General features: G+C 39.3%; 1 protein-coding gene across 3 annotated transcripts; it reads left to right on the forward strand.

The window, feature by feature from the left end:
- The first annotated feature begins 253 nt into the window (after positions 1–253).
- LOC122782765 (phospholipid phosphatase 2-like) lies at positions 254–19,535 on the forward strand. Of its 3 annotated transcripts, XM_044047270.1 has the most exons (7): positions 254–483; positions 635–719; positions 15,699–15,850; positions 16,182–16,444; positions 17,251–17,308; positions 17,712–17,888; positions 18,609–19,535. In XM_044047270.1, the coding sequence occupies exons 2-7, from the start codon at positions 659–661 to the stop codon at positions 18,750–18,752; spliced, it is 855 nt and encodes a 284-aa protein (XP_043903205.1). In that variant the 5' UTR covers positions 254–483; positions 635–658; the 3' UTR covers positions 18,753–19,535. The 3 variants fall into 3 exon arrangements, with proteins under 3 accessions (XP_043903205.1, XP_043903206.1, XP_043903207.1); XM_044047271.1 differs by having other exon boundaries at positions 254–719; XM_044047272.1 differs by lacking the exons at positions 254–483; positions 635–719 and adding an exon at positions 10,802–10,985.
- Positions 19,536–21,096: the final 1,561 nt, after the last annotated feature.

Here is a 21,096-nt window from a genome sequence, read left to right on the forward strand (position 1 = left end):
CATGTCTAATTATATAATTATAATTATAAATATATCCACTGGCACATACAGATCTTGTTTCCCTATCATTTTATTATATTCTTGTAATAACTTCCTGCAGAGGCTGTAGTCTGGTGTTCTATGCTGGCGTGAGAGGGCACTGTTGAACCCTCCACAGTTTGTAGTTCTTAATCACAGTTCAAAGTTCTCGATTTTGTCATCGATGGATCATAAATCATCATCACATGAAAGGTTATCCTTTCATGCTGCAGTTAGTTTCAGCTGTATAGTACAGCACCTCACAACAGTGGGAATCACAAACAAAATACGCTTAAATAGAAAGGAACTCTAACTCACTCAAACTTGTCTTTGGGCTAACGTCGGGTGAAGACTGTGCACGCGCCCCCTTGTGCGTAAAAGAGGACGTCCTCCAGCTCAGGACGCAGCGACTCCTTTCACTCACCTGGAAGCGCAGCGCCGACACAGAGACAGACACACGGACAGGTAAACACAAGAGCCGGAAGAACGAGTTGTGTTCTCCTTGTAGTATTTTTTTCCCCTCTTTACTCACTCCTGGTGTTTCTTATACAACTCATGGGGTTTTTTTATGTGTGAAAAGGTTAAAAAATTAAAAGCATTTTTTTATTTATGAAAGTGAAGCGACATCTGAGGAGGAAACATGAGCGAGCAGGGGAAGAGGGTGATCCTGATCGTGGTGGACATTCTCTGCGTCTTTGTCGGTGAGTTTACTCCTGTTCTCTTGTCAGTTTGGCTCTACATGTGTTTTAGGTTCAGGATCTAATTCATCTGCACGTTCAGTATTTAACGGGAAACACACCAGTGTTGGGAACGTTTACGCAGTGGCGCGAGGGGCTGTCTTGTCACACAGGATTTATAAATCTATAATCCTCACGTCGCTTTGTTTTGGAGCTGTATGCAAACGAGTTTATATATATGATGTTGCCATAATTCCAGGGTGGAAACCACATGACCCACTTCCAAATCCAAAAAACTTGCTCAACACTTGTTGCAAAGCAGCGTGGACTCAGAAGTGAGCAGTGATTGTATGTCGAGAAGCAAAACCACGCTGCAAGTCATCATTTGTCTCTATCTTGTTCAAACAGGTCAAACAGTGTTTCCCAACATTCAGTGACAGCACTTCTGTTCATCTCTGATTATTGATCTTATTCTGAATACGAAGACATTCAGATAAAGATGTTCACATGCGACTTGCCGGATCGTTCATTCCTGTTCCTGTTCACACATTACAAATCGTATTTTATACTGATTACATCCACTGCTGACAATGTTTACATAACTATGATTATTGGCAAACGCTGTCATCTTCATTTCATTATTGCCTTGTAAGTATTTTAACAAAGGCAATAACAAATCACGTGGCGGCAATGTCTCTGTTTACATTGACAGCAATTATCCAGTATTAACCAGATTAAGGGGCCAAACGGTGGTGTAGTGGTTAGCACTCTCGCCTTGCAGCGAGAAGACCTGGGTTCGAGCCCCGGTTGGAACAAGGGCCTTTCTGCATGGAGTTTGCATGTTCTCCCCGACCCTGCTCTCTGGTCGCCTTAAAACAGAGGTCTCAAACTCACATCCCGTGGGCCACATCTGACCCTCCAATTGATTTCATACGGCCCAGCACTTAAACCCTTCTGTTACCATCCTGTCGCTGCTATGGACTGGTGATCTGTCCAGGGTGTGACCCCACCTTTCGCCATAAGTAAGCTGAGATTGGCACAGCAGACGCTTTTTTGCGCCTGTATACTTGTCATTACGGTAGAACCGAACTTCCACGGAACGACCATCCAATCACAGACGAGATTCAACAGCGCCTCACGTGTTTGTGATGTCGGCTTCTCAGTACCATCATTCCTAAACGGTTGAATAACTGCCAGATATGGAAAGTTAAAGTTTTCTTTAAAAAAAAGAAAGGGGGCAGGAAAAAACACTTACTCACTGAACATTTTTTGACAATTTTACAGCCATAAAAATCTAAATAAATCCAGACGGCCTGATTATTAACATTAAGATGATTTTCACATCATAAAGACATTGTAATTGTTCACTATATATCGTGCCATATCAACACAAATGCTTTTATTTTGAAAATCTGTGAAATATCCTAGAATATGACATTGCTATATCATGATGGAAAAATCATGATATTATTTTAAGCTCATGTTGCTCACCCCTACTGACCTAGACTAGATGCTCTGTGGCCCCCAGGTCATTAGAGGTATGGACACATAGTGAGTGTTGACCGCACTGTGCACCGTCCACCGAAGAATACTGTATGTTTGCAACCTTTTCTCACCACTAAATGGCCTTTTTCCATCTGAGTTTGTAAACCACTCACTCTTCCGTACTAATGGCCAGTGAGAAAATCAGTGTTTTTAGCTCATGTCTCGCGGTGCACACGCTTCATACAACTTTAACTTTTCCTTTAACCGAATAAAGGGGAGTACTCGAAATAAGCAATAATATGTATAACATCCTGATGTTCGATACATCATGTAGACGTGTATACTGTATGTAAATTAGTTTTCCTGTAGACGTAAATCATCCTCAGATTACAGTCAGTAACATGTAAACATCAATATTAATGACAGTTTCTTATTATCGGAATACCTTTTGATATTTGAAATAAGGAGCGTCTTATTAAGACTTTTGTCCTCATCGTTCGATTTCAGTTTGTGCAAATGTGTTTAAGCATTTCTGCACATTTTTTGTGTCCTCCTGCACCCTGAGGCCCCCTCCGTGTTATTTTTTTAAACTTGGGGTTATTATGGAGGAAGAGCAAAGATCACTGACAATGAATCTCACTCTGTGACAGTAAAAATCCTGTTTTGGAAAAGTGTGGGACAGGTTTGCGTGAGTGTGTGTCGAGTGTGGGCTCTTTGGTTGGTATGTGTGTGTGTGTAAGTGTTGAACACTGTACACGGAACAAAACAACTTGTCTGGACTCGCTCTTCTGTTCCCTAAAGATGACAAATCGACGACGTCTCCCAGCTTTTTATGTAACAGCTGCTCGTGTCTTCTTTTGATGATATTAAGTTTGACGCATGGATGACTGGGGGGGGAAAAGGGGGGAGAATGACGGCGAAGGTGAATTCCCTTTTTAGTTTTTTAGGTGTGAAATATGAGGCGAAAAGCAGAATTAGAGGAATGCTTATGAAGGTGAACGTACAGGTGGGTTTCCAGTTGTGGTGACGGACAGGAATGATAATGATCATGCTGGTGTTCAGTTCAGTTCCCTCTTTTCTCAGGATCTATAGAGCCCTACAAACCCTTACTCTGTGAAACCTTGCAGGAAGTGCACTTATTTATATTCAAGTGTTGTGAAATCAATTCAAGGATGTGGAATAATTTTTACTGTGATGATTAATGACTCGCTGTTTACAAAGTATTTGGCTGACTAAGCCCCAAAGTTCACCCTCCGATCAGATCAGGGGTGTGAAAGAAGTCTGTCGTACTTTCTTTTTCAGTTTTAAATCATTTTGTGAGAGTCGTGATTGTCCCGAGATTGAGGAGGTGCTGAAACTAAAATCTTAACCCTTTATTAACTAAGCCTCAAAATGTCCATCTGGACTTTTTAGACTTATTTTAACCATAAAAGGGCCAAAAAAATCCTTTTACTAAGTGCTTTTGCCCATTTTTCCAGAATATCTCTCAATATCTGGCAGTTATTTACAATTTACTGGTGTATTAACAGTTTGAAATGAAGGAAAACACTGTTGTTGCACATGAACACCACATTTTGTGTGTTAAATTTGATATTTGAACAGTATAAAACATTTAATACAATATAACATTTGTTTGAGTCTTTGTCTCAATGTCCAAAGATGTCCAGGCGCTTTTCCAACTTTCTTCTCTGGTGACAAAGACAGTGATTTGCTGGCTTCCTGAAACAGCGCGAGGGAAATTACCACAATAACAACACGTCGGCTTTGATGTTCAACTTCTCAGCATTCAGAAATCAATAGCACAAACCGTCGCATAACTACGGTGATGCAAAGTGCGCTTGTGCAAACGTGTCGCCAGCAATACACTTGGTGTTAAGTCACTATACATCTCTGTTTGTAGAAAACCAATATCAGATGAAAGTCAGCTCAGACAAACTTGATTCTATTGCTATATTGTGTACATATATCCCTGAAATAAGTTAAATAATCATCCCCTTGTCATTCCACATTCATCACTCATCATCCTCCTTTGAGGACCCGTGACTGATACTGAGCTTTTTCTACACTGAGCGGTATTTTTTGTCATTGAGCTGCGACAAACAAAAGAAACTTCAAGTGGCAACTATTTTGGGCGATCGATTAAATTAATAGGTTTATCAATAAACATAATTTTATTAATAAACATGATTTCAAGAAACTAGAGGCTAACAGTCAAAAATCTTCACTTTATAGTGTGAGATTTTGATGATGCACAATTTTATTTGTACATTTTGGTATGTTCTATTGTATTTGTTGTTATTATTATTATGCCAAATGAATCACCTTTCTGGGGCCTTTTTCTTGCCTCAAAACTCATCAATTTATTTTACATATTTTGTTCTAATAAAGATCTTACATAAGAATTAAGTAGTCCCCGAGTATCGTATCGGCTGCTCCTAGAGCTGCACGACAACAGGCGCGCTTGTTGTTGTGACAGACCCACTTTTGAATATGCCGGTGTTTCCGCTTCTGCTTGTGTTTAGGGGTTTGTGTGTTTTTGCTTCCACTTGTGTTTTGGGGTTTGTGTGTTTTCCGCTTTTGCTTGTGTTTTGGGGTTTGTGTTGTTATCGGTTTTGCGTCTTTTTGTTTTTACAGTGCGTTTCTGTTGACGCATGTGTTTTGTTTCTTTCTGCAGATCATTTTTCTTTTGCAGCGCTTTTCTCACGTTGAATTTGTTTTCGTTTGTGAACATGCAGCTCATTCCTCCTCCTGCACATGTTTTGGGTTGTTAGCCCCCTGTTGGCCACCGCAGTTAAAACTCAAAAGGTGTTTAGTTCAAAACACGGCAGTTAGATATTTTGAAGTTATAGATCCAGGTTTTTAATTAATAATTTGACCAATTTCACCTACATTTTCACACACTGGCCCCTTTAAACACGAGTTAAATACTTCACTTAAGGGGTTAAAACAACAATAACAAGAAGCATCTTATAATCATGAAAGTAAATGGCTGTTATTCCAGACTGATGTGTGTTTCCTGGGTGTGGATTTATTTTCACATAAGTGTTCACAATAACAGGCCAGGAGCACTAATCTGTTGGTCTGTGTGTGTGGAGGGTAAACTATCATCAGGTTAGAAATGTGTGTGTGTGTGTGTGAGATATGGCAGGAATGTGCTGAATGTTCAGATTGTAACAGATCCCTGAATCTGCTCAGTGTTTTATTTCTCCCTCTTCCCTTCTGCAGCCTGTCCCCCTCATCCTGCCATTATCTGTCACCACTCCTAACTCAGTGGCTTTGACACCAACGCCACAGCAGCAGGACATGTGCTGTTTCACTCAGGCCACAGTTCCATTGTCAGTTATTGTTTTTTTAAATGCAGATCGATCAGGTTCTTCCTTTACAATGGTTAATATTCTCTTGTTTTAAAGTAGAACTTCTGTTGACCCCTCATGTATTTCGTCAGAAAACTGACTGAAATTAAAAACTATTTCAGATCACAAAAAAGAAAAAAATTAATTAACCATTTGTTGTACTTTCCCTAAAATGGAATATTGTGAAACTTTTGGTGGGTGTGTCCCATTCATCCCCATTTTAGAAGCACGGCTTTAAAAGGTATAACGGTATGATATTTTGATCATCCAATAATTAATACATGCTCTCTGCCAACAGCATGTCTGCATGCGCCAATCACAGCTGCTGCTGTTTCCTTCACCTTGCGGCTCCAACTTTCCTGGATGCAGTTGAGACAAGCTTGTTTTTGGCAAAAAAAAATCCTACTTCAAAGTGCAGCGTCATGTTTTGCTCGCAGACATAAGAACAAACTAATTTCCCCTAAAACTATTCTATTCTGGTTTATGCAAACCTCCTGTTTCCTGTTGTTAAAGGCCACAGCTCTGAGGAAATGGTGCGACCTCATTGCGCTGAGCTTTGACAACATTTTAATCTTCTTAACAATAGTGTTAGTCATAAAGAGATGCTGAAGAGCTAGAGACACTCTGGCTGATTGTCAGAAAGACTGAGCTCAGCTGTCGCTGCATGTTTTCCACCATGTGAAACCTCATAGTTACACATCACTGTTTAATTATGTCAATAATTCAGTTCTGTTTCAGTTCCAGCGATTGAAAACCGGTAATAATGATGCTATTATTCTTCATAGGATGTCGCAACTTTAAACCAACTAAATTTATAATGTATTTACCATTCTTCATAATGAATAAGAATCACAATGTATCCACAAAATACCTTATATTCCAGCATTATTGTTATTGTTGTTTTTAATTGTTTGTTCAGGGAGGGGGCAGCTAAACAACCTTTAAAGCTTAAAACAGAATATTCTCATCTCAGTCTCAACCTCAGGCCATTTAACCTTTTTAAAAGTAACTTTGACATCGAATAATATTAGTTATGATACTAATTCGATTTTCTCCTTTATATAACTACTTAAAGCTGGCGTAGGCAAGGATTATTAATAATCCTACAATAACCTTTGGGCATAATGCAGCACAACGCAGACTTTGACCAATCACCTGGCAGTTTGGAGAGGGAGGGCGCTCCTATTGGCTCTTGTACGACATATACTTTCCGTGGAAGAGTCACAATTCCAGCATTGGCTACTATTACCTACACTTCAAAACAGCTACAACATGCCACCTCTTAGTGTACAGCCTCCCAGAAATTATTATTAGAAGAAAATATCAGCCCCGTGACCCTCAAATGGAGGATAAAGTGGTCACATTCACTTTGGATTAAAAATGTCAAACGTCATCCTTTCCGACATAGGGCTAAAGGTGGGGTAGACCCTGGACAGGTCATAGAGACAAATGCCGTCCACTCTGCTCTAGACACCGAGTTAGAGGAAGATTTAACTGTTTTAACTGAGCATGGGTCATAGAAACGTTTGAGGGTTGGAGGCAAAACAGTGTGTGACTGACAGCAGCTGCGGTTGTTTGACCCTGTAGAATGTTAATGTGTGACGCGTTTCAGCTGCTGCTTCGTCACACACACACACACACACACGCACGCACACACACACACAGTATCTGCTTTTGCCAAACGAGTGTCAAAGTCAAGTGGACAGTATTGACTTGTGCTCCCTGACATTCCTGTGTGAAAATGAGACATTGATGTGTGTGTTTGTCTGTAGTCGGCTGAATTAGATTCACTCTTGTCTTTGTGAAGACATTTTAGCCCGTCCTCCCCCATTTAAAGGGCTTTTTAAGTGGTTATGGTCAGAATTGGGTTGAGGTTTAGGCATTTAGTTGCATCATCTACTACGAATGCTACACGTGTATAAGTGGTTGTATTTAGTGTCTCTGATGGTTTCAAAGAATCTGCTCACTACTGTTGTGGTACATAATTAGAGGAAGAGTAACTGTTTTTCTTTGTGATTTAATGGTCAACATCAGTTTTCCCTCTTAATTTGCTAATATTAATAAGATGTGAGCTCCTGCAGGATCAGACGAGCAGACATCTTCATGCCTGCAAATGCAAAATGTAGATATTTTATGTATTTTAATGTCTCTTATTGCACACACTATAGGTTATTTCCACCTTTCTTTGCTGTGTCAACGAAGGACCAGTATGATCCTCCTGATAATGATGATGTCAAATGTGACAGGAGTGAGTTAGAAATACTGTACTTTCAGTTTTAGTTGTTCCATAGGTTTTATTGGGATCAAACTTTGTTATCCTCTTCAATCCTATTCTACGATGATTAATTAGAAGTGACCAGTGTGACACAAAAAATAAGGACATCTTGTTCCAAAAATTGGAAAAGACTGTTCTGGTTTAAGACACCATGCATTTGTTTAAATGATTATTCTGGAAGAATCAAGTTTGGAAACATGAGGATTTGAGAATCAAGTCCGACAGTTTTCACTTGCAACTACATCTACTGTAGTTTATAGTTCAGTACGATCAGAATGAAAATTGACATAGCTTTACTTTAACGAACGTCACCGCCTAATGAAGGTTTGAGAGAAAAGAACCCCAGAGAGGAAGTAGAGGAACAAATAAAAATGTCCTTTGCAGGAAGAAAAACCACAGAAAGAATTGTGATTTCAAAGCAGGAAAAAAAGACTTTGGAGTCACTTTGGGTGTCGTGCAGGACTTTCCCAGGAAAAATCCCCAGCCTCGACAGGAAGTGATGCACTTTCTTTGTAGATTAAACCTCCTGGAACAAAAATGATGAGCAAAGACTGCCATTGTTGACCAAAATCAACAAAACCCCTGACAGAAGCCGCAGGCACTAAACAAGCGTTTTTTTGCAGGGCAGAACAAACGCAGCGTCGAGTCTCTAGCGTCTAAAAAAAGTTGCCAAAATAAACAAAAGAAGTTTAAATATTGGTTTATGTGAGCTTCTCGGTGTGAGGTGGAAAACCAGTCGCGAATCCCCGTTAGCTAACAAACTGCGAGGTCACACAGCAGACCCACTGAGTTCACAGTCACCCGTTGAGATTTGACATGAAGACCTCAAACTTATGTTCATATACGACACCGCTACCTTCCCCTGAATAGTCTGAGTCACAGTGGACCTCGGCCACTTGTCTTAAAAGGATGAATAACAGAGATGCTTCCTGCTTCCCGATGGGTCACAGGTCAAGGGGAAGTTGTACTTTGTTTCTGATCCCAAATTCCATCATGTTTATTTTCTCACAGAGAAATCGGGGGTGCGCTCTTTCCAGAAGAGATTGTGAAAGCGTAAAACAATACTTTCCCTTTTCTTTTCTTTTTTTTTAATACATCTCCTGTGGACTAAAGCGAAAAGCTCAGCAGAAACTCAAGTGTGTGTTTGTGTCTTAGGACAGAGTTTGGAAACAGCTTCTTCATCGTCTGCAGCTGTGAGCTTGCATCGTGAAAGTATAACGCTAAACAAAAAGTGAACAGCAATTTGCTACATGTCAGGACAGTAAACATAACAAAACCACGCAATAATAAAATACCTCATTACAAGCAAACAATCTTCAGTAAACAATGGCAGTCACTCGACAAATATTACGAGTAAAATATACAGAAACCAGTTTGGTCTCATTTTTTGTCAAAGAACTCCAGTTTGTAGAATTCTTATGTTATTTTAAGACGGAAAGTGAAACCTTAAGCGATAGGGTTAATTCAATAAAACATTTGTTTTACTGTATAATACGCAGAAACACCTATTTTAAAGTACGGTGTGTCAGTGACGCAGTGGTGCCTCACCTGAAGAAGGTTCCTGGTTTGAATCCTGGTTCGAACGGGACCTTTCTCTGTCTCTCTTTCCTGAAAGTTGGCATGTTTTTGTCACATGCGTTGACTCTTTCTGGGTTCTCTGGTTTCCTGCCACAGCCCAAAAACATGCAGATTGGGGTTAAGGTGGATTGGAGGCTGAGACGTCATCCACATGATTGCATTTTTGTTTAAAAATCACTTCATTATGCTAAGAAAACACCTGCCGTCCACAATACCCCTTGAAACATTTTGAAAACACCACTGACTTAGTTTAACTTTGAAAACTCCAGGACTGCATTTTAGAATGGATGTCCAGAAGAAAGGAGCAAAATGCTCCATTAACAAATACTTTATCTTGTCAGTAGTAATTTCTAAAACTCTAAAAGCAACAGCAAAGGAGAGAATCTGGTCCACAGTGTGACATAAATGCCTCTGAAATCTCTGAAAACGAAGTGTGGATACAGTATACAATGTCAGCTGCTCCTCCCACCACCCTCAAAGGTTAAAGCGGGAGATGTAGATAATCGTATATAAACATGGAGGAAATGTATGTGACATTTTGTTGAGAAAGACTGAAGGTTGTTTTTCTTTAAATATATTTGGAGAATGAACCTAAGCTGGCTTTCCTCTGCTTGCCCCAGCCTGTGGTTGGGGAGGCCACCCCACCAGGACTGGCTCATAAAAACAAACCAGGTCTTCTGGAATAATAGAGCAGATAAAAACAGACAGTCCTGCTCAGATAATAGAGACTCTCTATTGGCTCGAGGGGGAAGGGACGTCAGCTTCACACGGTCTGATCCTCGCTGTATCAGCAGTGGTTACCATGTGTGAATGTGTGTTTTGAAAGCCGCTGCCCAAATCTGTCCGCTCACATCTCCACCACGGCAGCGTCCAGCCACCAGAGCCTTGTCAAACAAGCAGCCTCTTATCTAAGTCTTATCCTTGCACCCTGCAGAACAAACAACGGCTGGCCCTCGCTTTAAAGAGAAGCAGAGTGTACGCTTGACCTGCTGCAATAATGAACTCTGAGACTTAAAGAGAGCAAAGGGAGCGTCGGCTGTTTTGAGTGAACATAAATGCTCTGTGAGGAGGAAACCACTCGTCATCAAAGATCATTTGTGGCACTTGTTCAGAGGTGGTGACAAATATTTATGTCCGGTACTTAAAGACCATTTAGGTTCTCCTCGGGCAACGTGCTGTGTGTTCTCACATTATCACTCCATCATTGAACACAATCTAGGGGCAGGGCAAACTGATAGTTCCTTTCAAGGGGCAGTTATTAAAAAAAGCCTGGGCATATAGAGGAGAAACTACACGGTTAATATTTAATGCAGTCCAGTCCAATAGTCCCATTGAAGATTTCATACGCTTCAGTGGGGACCAAAGTCCACGATTCTCACTCATTGTTTGTGTTTGTACACGATATTTACATGAACGCATCGGCATCAAACTTCCCGTCCAACAAACGTGTAGAGAAGCAAGATTTTCACCATTTCACCCAACAACTACTGTCTTTCTCCGTCAGTGGTACCTGTAGCCTCACAGCAGGAGCCTGCTCTTCTCTACTTCATTTCCTCATCTTTAAGAATTTTCAAATAAGGAGGCAGCGTTTGCATTGAGGTGAGACACATTTTGTGTAGCATACGAGCTGGAGCAGTAAACTGCTGGTTAAGCTTGCTAAGGTTTTTTTTTTTTTTCGTTACAGTAGCTATGTTTACATGGACACAAGTAATGTGTCCAGTACATTACTTACGTCTTGCAGAGTTTGTTTACTACAGAAGTGCAAGTGAAGTTTCTTCTTCTGCTTCTACTTCCTGAGAATTAGATGCCTGTTTTCTGTCTTTAAGTCACAATTCTTCATATTTTTGTACTCCACAATTATAATTTTTTCACATATTCTATTTATAATATATATGTATATATATATATATACATAAATGACTGCAACTAACGATTATTTTTCATAATCAATTCATCTATTGATTATTTTCTCGATTAATAAATTACTTGTTAGTACAGCAAAGTTGAAAAAAGGAAATCGGTGTTTCCCAAACCCATATTATTCCATTTAAATGATTTATTTATGTTATTAAAATCACAATTAAGAAGCTTAAAAATAAGTAAACCTACTGACTAATTTACATATTGATTAATAATTGATACTTTGTAAAATTGTTGCAGCCCTAAACATTAACATTTAATGTGTGAAGAGGAGAAACTCTGCATTTGCTTTACTCTTGTCTTTAAAAGTCACTTAAAAAGTGCCAAATGTCAACAGAATTGTGTCGGTGTTGAGAAAGTAAACAGAAGCAACATACCAGGAAATACTCGTTGAACCACATATGACTGATTGAAGTCAAACAGGGTGAACGTATGGGTTAATAGTGTATATTGTGAAAACAAACGTGTATATTCTTTTACACTCCTTACCACCGCCCTGCAGAGTACATAGGTTATAGGGCGGCAGCAAAAGAGTATTTGAAGTTATTTTTTCTTAATTAATCGATGACTTGTTAGGTCACCAAAGATATTTGGTTTTTCCTGAATGTGAATATGTTCTGTTTTCTTTGCTCCTCTATAACATTTCAGATACTTATTTTTATTAAAACATTAATTCAAACTGATTAATTTAATTCTTCCACCCTCCGCTACATAAATATTGAGATTAATGACACTTTGCAATTGACATAAGTTGAATTTGATTTAATTATGGTTTCAAGATTTGTCCTTTAACTTAAGACGTTAGATACGTTTGTTGTGTTTTTCTTCTGCTTTTCCTCAAGTCCAGGAATTTAAAGAGGGGAAAGTAATGATTCAAAGAGGAAGGACGAAAAGAAAGGGAGGAAGTGAAGAAGGAGGGAAGCAATAAACACAAAGAATAGAAGAGTTGGAATATTTTATAGTATATTAAGTCTAAATAGGACACTGCCATGTAAACAGCATGAGGTAAGACATGAAACATTCAGATCTCAGTCGCATTAGGTTAGACATGTATACATCTTAATCAGTTTATGGTGTCCTATATTAGAATATAGACATGAGTGTTTATCACATCATGTTTTGTAACATAATCAAACATCATAATCTGAATAATGTCTTATTTAGAATAAGATAAGTAGTTCGATTATTGTTGTCCATGTTATCTCAGTGATTCAGTGAGTTTCTATTGTTAGCAAAACTTTGAAGAAGCTAACACGTAGCTGACAACTATGGTTATGAGTTGCTGCCGTTAGCGTTACTTGGAAAAAGAACATTTTAAATGAGTTGCTCCTGTGAGCAACACTGTGAAGAAGCACATTTTTAAATGAGTTACTGTTAGCAACACATTGAAGAAGCTAACACTTGTTTTTGTTTTTGAAAAATCAAATCACAAAGAGGTAAATCTTTTCTTAACCAAGTTTACCTTTAAGGTAAAGAAATATTTATTGGTGAAGTCGTATGTAGCAACTGAATATCTCTCACCTCAGCTTTTCCTTCCAAGAGTGTCCATGAACCTATGCAGCCTTCAGTTAGCATCAAAACTCAAAAGGTGTTTAGTTTGTCCACCATGGTCCAAAACAGTGGCTTCCATAGATTCTGGGGTCATGAAATACAAAAGAATTAATAACATTTCACCTAAATTTGACACACTACGCATTTAAGTAAATGTATTATTGGTTAATTGCTTAAAATAGAGGTAGAGAGAAGAAGAGAGAGGAGTAGGGGAAATTTGGTCTAAATGTTCACACCTGTGTCTGACGATGTCACAGCTGTGTGTGTGTGTGACCTCAGAGTTAATTTACTCCCTCTCTTTACTTCATACATGATATCATGCTAGAATTACCGTCACAAATTTACCTGTCTGTCACATTGTTTTCCTTTCTCTACGTGCGTGTCCTCGTGTGGTTTCACCCAGTGCTGCCTGTTAGAGCGGCGGTCACACATTCTGGAGGAAGGAAGCAATCTGTTATTGTTAAGTCGCTCTTGTCGCATAACCCAATATACAACAGCTCCCACTTAGGAAAACACAAATCCACCCGTCCCTCGCTCTTATTAGCTTCAGCCGTTCAGCAAAGTTCAATGAAAACAGGAAAACTATGTAGAGGTTGGAGAGTAGAAAGTTCCTGACATCATTCTTGTGGATTGGACTATTGTCCTGCTCAGATTTAAGAGACGGGTTTATGTGTTGAACTTGTATTTGTCACCACTTTTCTGACCTTTTCTGGCACAAGCACTGAGCGTGTCAGCACCAGTAGTCCTCATGGAGACCAAAACATGGTTCCAATGAGGCAGAATCTAAAGAACTAGTTACGTTTAGCTAAGATTTGTAGTTGTGGTTAGGTTAGGCCGTAACTGTCCATTTGAATGGAATTCAATGCAGTGTCCTAGAAGAGCAGCTGCACAAACCTGTGTCTTTTAGCAGTTAAAGCCAGTGTTTGCTGTCTGTCTTCACAAGCAGACACAAACGTTTTGTCTTCACACACCTGTAAAGACGTGTGTGTTTTTGTTGCAGACCATGTTTTATCTGCATGCGTGTTTGCATATCTGTGTTTCTTTAAAGAGAAGCAGTTACACCCGGTTTGCTGTCTCACATCACATATTAAGTAGGACAGAGGCAGCAGTTAACCCCCAGGGAGCGACTCTGCAGGTTGCAAAATGAGCCGTTTCATAGATATTATTGATATGCTTTTGACTTGTTATGAAGATTTTTGTTAGATCCATATGTTTTTTATTGAATGTGCATATCATTGTTCTATTTTCTTAATGTTACAGTTAAATGCTAAAAACTGTCATTTTCTTGAGTAGCTTCAGGCAAGGGGAACCAATGACCTGTAGTTGTGTGCTGTGTTGTTTTTGTCATCACACACCTGTTGTTGTTGTAGACCACATTTTATCTGCACTCATGTTTGTATTTCTGTGTCGTTCTTAAACCCAGTGTTTGCTGTCTGGGAAGTAGGACGGAGATAGCAGGTAGCCAGCAGGGGGCGACTTTTTGGTTGCATGAACTCTTTGAAATAGAATTTTATGGGAAATAACGTCAGTAAACGTTTTCCTGAGGAGTTAATGGGTCTCAATCACAAGATTCAACATCTATATATGTTTATTTTGTAAATATGCTCCCATTTAGATGGAATTCTGCACTTGTTTGCATCTGTGTGTGTATGTTTGTGTTTCCTGGTTCAGTCTTCAGCTCCCAGGCCCTTTACTGTGCAAACTGTGGTCCCATGTCAAAGGTCACGGCTGTCCTGTCCGGCATGTTTCCATAGTAATAGGCAATTCCTCCTATACAGAGAGAATGTGACCTGAGGAGGTGAAGCAGTTGCTGCTGAACTCGAATGATGACACATTCATTTATTTGGCAGAGTGGAGTCTTCTGCCCAAAGCCAACAGATTAGGCCGTCACTGTGTTCTTAGCTGTTTCCTGAGCTTCGCATTTGTGTGTTGTAGTTTATGTTTGACTTGTCAGTGAAAGGGTCTGGCTGCTCTCAAGATGGACTCCAGCTCCGACACAGTTTGCAAAGATTGTGCAGCTTCTGGAAGCACTTATTAAACACTGCTGCTGCTGCCAAAGTACATCTGGAGCAGTTTTTTAACGGTCCAATGTGAAGAATTAGTGACATCTAATGGTGAGACTACAGATTGTAACATCCCCCCCTGAACCCCCCCACCCCAAGTGTGTTGGGAAACTGTAGTAGCCTTTGCATACCTGCAAGGATTTTGTTTTTGTTTGAGTGGTAAACTTCTGCTTCAGAATGGGGAAAAACACGCTCAGGCTGGTTTTTGTCGGTTGAGGATATTGTAGAAACATTGCAGCGCAAAATGGTAGCCTACATAAAGCAAGGCCCCTGCCTTTAGTTACCTATTCTAAGGGTACAGAAACCACTTATACAAACAGATTAATGGGTATAAAATTTCTGCCCATTTCTGCCAATAAACTTGGACAATATACAGTACATCTGATACTCTGATTCACTGCTGTTCTGTTCAAATCTCAACCCTCTCTTTTGATCTCATAAATGTCTTGCAGATGTTTTGTTTATTTTATCTCAAAGACTGCAATTGAATCGTTCTATTTTTGATTTTTCTATGCCAGCAAAAAATCTCCTGTCAAATAAATGTTAGACATTGCCATATCTTTCACTTCTTAGCCTTACCGTAATATTTCTGCTTGTTGTTTTAATACTATAACACTCTATCCAAAAATATCCAGGTGAGGCTTGTCATACACGTATCTTTAGTTACATACCTTCTGGTTCATGATTTATGATGTAGATATTTGTGTGCGTGTGTGTTTGCAGAAAATGTGGAGGTCTGACTCAGTCATGTATGTGTCTGTCCTCTTTCTCTCTCCAGCGGCTCTGCCCTCGGCCATTCTGACGCTGATGTTCAGTCCTTACCAGAGAGGAATCTACTGTGATGACAAGAGCATCAAATATCCGTACCGGAGAGACACCATTTCCCATGGGGCCATGGCTGCATCCACCATCACCTGCTCCATCGTCATTGTGAGTCCATGACACCTGAATGGACAGGGAATAAATAAATAAACGGGTATCTGTGGGTTTGAGGACTTCTTAGCAGGTTGTCAGCAGCAGAGCAGTCGATACGAAGGGGTGACTGTGCTTTCAAGCCTTAAACCATGATTTGAGAGCTGTTAAAATATAATAAAATGAAGAGTGACTGCAGTGAAACATGTGCGGCCATCTGCCTCGACAGGTTGGGGTGAAAGGAAAAATGGGGACAGAGGGAGGCAAGTTAAAGAGACATGAGAGAGAGACCAGGTTTTAAAAGTGACCCAGCACTAAACATTTTATATTACATCTTCCGCTCTCACAGATCACCACAGGAGAGGCTTATCTGGTTCACACCAAACGTCTCCATTCCAACTCCAAGTTCAACCAGTACATGTCTGCTCTCTACAAAGTGGTAGGCACCTACCTGTTCGGAGCAGCCGTTAGCCAATCGTTGACTGACCTGGCAAAGTTCACCATAGGTCGCCCCCGTCCAAACTTCATGGCAGTGTGCGCCCCCATCCACTGCGAGGGATATATGCTGCATATCAACTGCACAGGCAGCATCCGGAACGTGACGGAATCTCGGTGAGTTCAAACTCGCACGCGGTCTGCTCACCCCAATAAGTTCTACCTCTGCTTAAGTTTACAATATCTAACAAGTTTTCTGCTTTATCTTGTCATTAGACTTCCTTTTCTGGCTGGAAACTAGTTTGTAAACTGCTCAATCCACTCCACACCAAAGTCAATAGAGAAAATTAGCATTTTTAGCTCATGGGGACACAGAGGGCTGTTGGTCTACTGCTGCCTTTTTAGTAAATGTGTGTCACATGGGTCAATCCAAATGAAGGATTTCTAACTCAAAAGTCCACAAAATAACACATTTAAAGTATGAAGAAGGCAGCAGTGGAATCAACAACTCCTGTGTGCTGTGATGTAGAATCGCTGACTTTCTCCATGGACCTTGGTGCAGGGAGTGACTGGTTTACAAAGCCACACACACCAGCTGTTTCTGATTAATGGGACAATCATGAATGACTTGACAAAACTATTTAAGCCAACATTCAGTCCTAGTGATGTATTTCTCATAGTTATTGCAATAATGACACGTTTAAAGCATGTTTCTTTACAACTATTGGAAGATGAATAGTTCAAATGAATAAAATAGCAAAATTATAGTGAAAAATATGCTTCAAACTTTGATCATGGCAATAATTGTGAAGAAAAATAATCTTTAGGAACCCACTGTATAGTCGCTCCTTAACTATGACCTGGATTAATGAGAATTGCATCTAAAAGTAAAGGATATTGCAATTATTGGCACACTTTATTGATTTTTCATAAATGAAAAATATGCAAATGTTGTATATTAATATTGTTCTGTTTCTCGGCAGGTTATCGTTCTATTCTGGCCACTCTGCCTTTGGGATGTACTGCATGCTCTTTCTGTCGGTGAGTTGTTTTGTTTTTTTGCCTGTGAACTTTGTGTTAACCCGGAAAACACCCATAAAAAGGTGGTCATCACTGACACTGACACACAGTTTTAAAAACATCATTGTTGTAACACACTGGACAATAGTAGGAAGATGACGAGCTCTGTCAGGAGTTTGTCAAACGTTATTATAATATCTTCATCACATTCTGACAATTATGAGATTTAAGTCAGAATTCTGAGATTAAAGAAAAAGTCAGAATTCTGAGGAAAAAGTCAGAATTCTGACTAGAAATAACATGATATTACTGTAATATATTACAAAGTTTAAAGTTACATTCGAAAAGAGATGGTAATATTATAATATTACCAACTTAAGACCATGTTAAAAGTTTTACCACATGTTGTGTTTTGTGCGTGCAGCTCTATGTTCAGGCCCGAATGCAGGGGAAGTGGACGCGGCTGGTCAGACCGACAATCCAGTTCTTCCTGGTGATGTTTGCGCTGTACGTGGGATACACACGCGTGTCCGACAACAAACATCACTGGAGCGACGTCCTGGTCGGGCTGCTGCAGGGAGCGCTAGTCGCTTCCCTCAATGTAAGTGCGACCTTACCTGTGTTTTCTCTACAACATGGTATTGTTTTTTGAATGGTACTTAAGTCACTTTAACACTAAGCAGCAAAACTACAATGAACAGTTGAGTTTAACACTGTTTCAGGGTGTCGTTTAGTGTCAAAGAAATATGAACATGGTTTACTTTTATTGGACCATTAAAGTTGAACACTATTTCACTGTGTTTTTAAACTGGACTTATGTTACACATTTTGCCGACTTGTGTATTTTAAATAAATTAAATAATAATAATAAATAATAAATAATAATAAATTAAATTATCCTTAACATTTCCAACAATTGTTTTTTATTTATTATGCTGTCCTCCTGGACACGAATGTGGTCCGTGAATACAACTAAACATTAGTGAAAAATGATAGTATCAGCTCACTTCAAACACGACGTGTGTTTAACATTAAAACAACAAAATATTGCACTAATTCAATGTTTATTTAGCTTTTTTTGTGAAATATCATGATGAATATCTTAATTTGCGGTAACACAATGGAATATTGTATGATCAGTTTAAGCTCAAATCTAAAAAAAACAACAAAAAAAAGTTAAATAAACATTGAATTGGTGCAATATTTTGTTGTTTTCATGTTAAACACATGTCGTGTTTGAAGTGACATCAAGATCCATTTACCATATCATGTCACTTTACACACACTCTAACTCTCTGACTTCTGTCTCCTCCTCGTTTAGGTTCGATACGTGTCGGACTTCTTTAAGCAGCGACCGGCCCCCCGCAACCAGCCAGAGGCACCAGAGGTCCGACAACTCGAACGCAAGCCAGGCGTCTCGCAGTATGACCATGTTACCACTGAATACACAAACACTACTTACTAACCTGGGCCTTCGCTCACTTTGGCAGCAGCAGCAGCAGCAGCTTTATCACCAAAGGACCATGTGACCAACATTTTAAATTAGAAAACAAAACACTGCAGTAACCACTAGCTGGACATTCAAACACTTTCTCCCACTTCGGGAACGCTGGGACTTCCCACTGATTTCACAGCGAGGAAATTCCTGAAACCACGTGTGCCTCTCTCAGTTTGGGTGTGTGTGACATGATTTATGGTGTGTTTTTTGTTGTTTGTGTATATGTACTTTGGCAACACGACTTTGTGTTGCCATAGTGTGCAATGATGACCCGTGAATATAGGTATTTTTTATTTTAGCCTTAGTTATTTTTTAAATTAAAAGTTGAAATTGTCAATGTAGGAGAGGAACGTTTCAGATTTAGCGAGGGACATTTTATAGATTTATGCTGCACGCATGGTAATGAAATAGAGCAAAAAGACTTTCAAGGAAATATGTGGAGACTGAATGTTTAAGATTTTTGTTATTTTACTTACACTGGAGCTTTAAATATAGTGTATATACATGGACACATGTGGCTGTCCCTCACACTTTTGTCTACATTTGAATGTTGTCAAACATGTTCATAGGTTTTATAGGTTTATATATGGACTGGTCCAACCATCATATTAATACAAAGTGTATAGTAAACTATAGCAACATTTTTTTTTTTATATCTTGTTTATAACTAGTCTAATGAATTATGTAGCTTTTTAAGAATGTATTGCCACGATGTTATGGTGATGTTACAGTAAAACTTTAAGCTGGTAACTGTTATGGACAGTGTTTTTCTTCAGACACGGATCAAACACAACCTCCATAACCACATAGGTTATCAAGAAGGGGGGGTGGTTTTGTGTCGCTTCTCCTTCTTCTCCTTAAAGCCAGATCTTTTATCTGCAGGTTTCCCCCAAACAGAAAAACTGAAAAATACAAATGATGGCGAGTGTGAGAGAAGGGTTTTCTTTTGTTTGCGAATGTGTTTTGTCACCTGCATTGGTGAAAACAATGCACAACACACTGACGCGTTAGTTCATGTCTGGACCTGCTGTTTGACAGTTGAGGGATTCCTTACAGCAAGCGGAATGAAGCCACGTCAAGTTGGTGTACGCCAAGACCTGCTTCCAAAGGGACAGCTTATCTAAGTCGATATCAGCTCTATTGGCAATGCAGATAGTTTTGGTTTAATGTGCTCCACCTCTTGAGAGATCAGCTTTCTCCTCAAATAGGTAAGTTAAAGAAAGGTAAAGGTAAAGAAAATCACTGAGCCACGATGGACTGGGTTTGTTGTTTTTTTTCCACAGAAAGTGTCCATTTACTCCTCATCAGAAAGTTCAATAAATGAGCCATTTTGATATTTGTTAAAAATGGCATTACACTGTATCAGTACCAGAGGTTTTCATGTACTGAAGATTTCTGGGCAGGTCTCTTTTGTTACATATTGTAGTTTTTGAGTCGATCAGACAACATCCTGTTTCTAGAACAAACGGACGTGTCTTTGATGTTGTAGGACAAGTTTGTTCATTTATGGAACGTGAAAAATCGCCAAGATGGACACCAAATTTCAAAATGGCAGCTTTCCTGTCGAGTTGAGGTCATGGTCCCGATGTAGTTTTTTTGTTCGTCTTGGGTTGCGGTACATGTTTCTACAAACTTAGTTCAACTCCTTTGTCCTACTGGGTTTCACCTTTGAGGGCGCTACTGAGCCCATTTTGCACCACCATGTATTCACCTTATTTTGTAAAAACAAACAATTAGCCAGTTCTGATTTGCATGCCCATTTTCATCCATTTCCCCCACGACCCTCATGTGGAGGATGAAATTATTAATTTGGTTGCTATTTGAAATGAGAGGAAATAAAAATAATGCATTCCTATCAAGAATGCCGAGTTTTGAGAAGTTGGACAGAGTGTCAGCAGACCTATGGCATGAAGAGTGTAAGTTTACATTCTCCCATCTTTGTATAATTATTTTTATTGTTTAGTATGGAAGCATATTGCATTCACCTAAAATCATTTTTAAAAAGGCTGTTTTTCCAGATCCAGAAAGTAGCAATAATTGTACAGTTTTCTTTTTGTTCATAAAAACGAGCCAAGTGAACTTGATGAACAAATTTCACAAATTCAATCCAATTTAAACATTTGGAGTACTTTTTGCTCAGGTTTTTTTATATAGTTGGTGAAAATTTTATTTTTTTGTCATCAGATTGTCTAGGTTGTGCTGAGAAAAAGGATATAAGTTTAAACATGGTAATGGAAGAAAGCAGCTGAAATGCTCTGTGTTCTAAGGGTTAAATTGGCACTGTTTCCTTCAGAAAGAACTGATTTATTAG

This window comes from Solea senegalensis, linkage group LG16 (assembly GCF_019176455.1).
Source record: "Solea senegalensis isolate Sse05_10M linkage group LG16, IFAPA_SoseM_1, whole genome shotgun sequence".
In the NCBI taxonomy this organism is placed as follows: domain Eukaryota; kingdom Metazoa; phylum Chordata; class Actinopteri; order Pleuronectiformes; family Soleidae; genus Solea; species Solea senegalensis.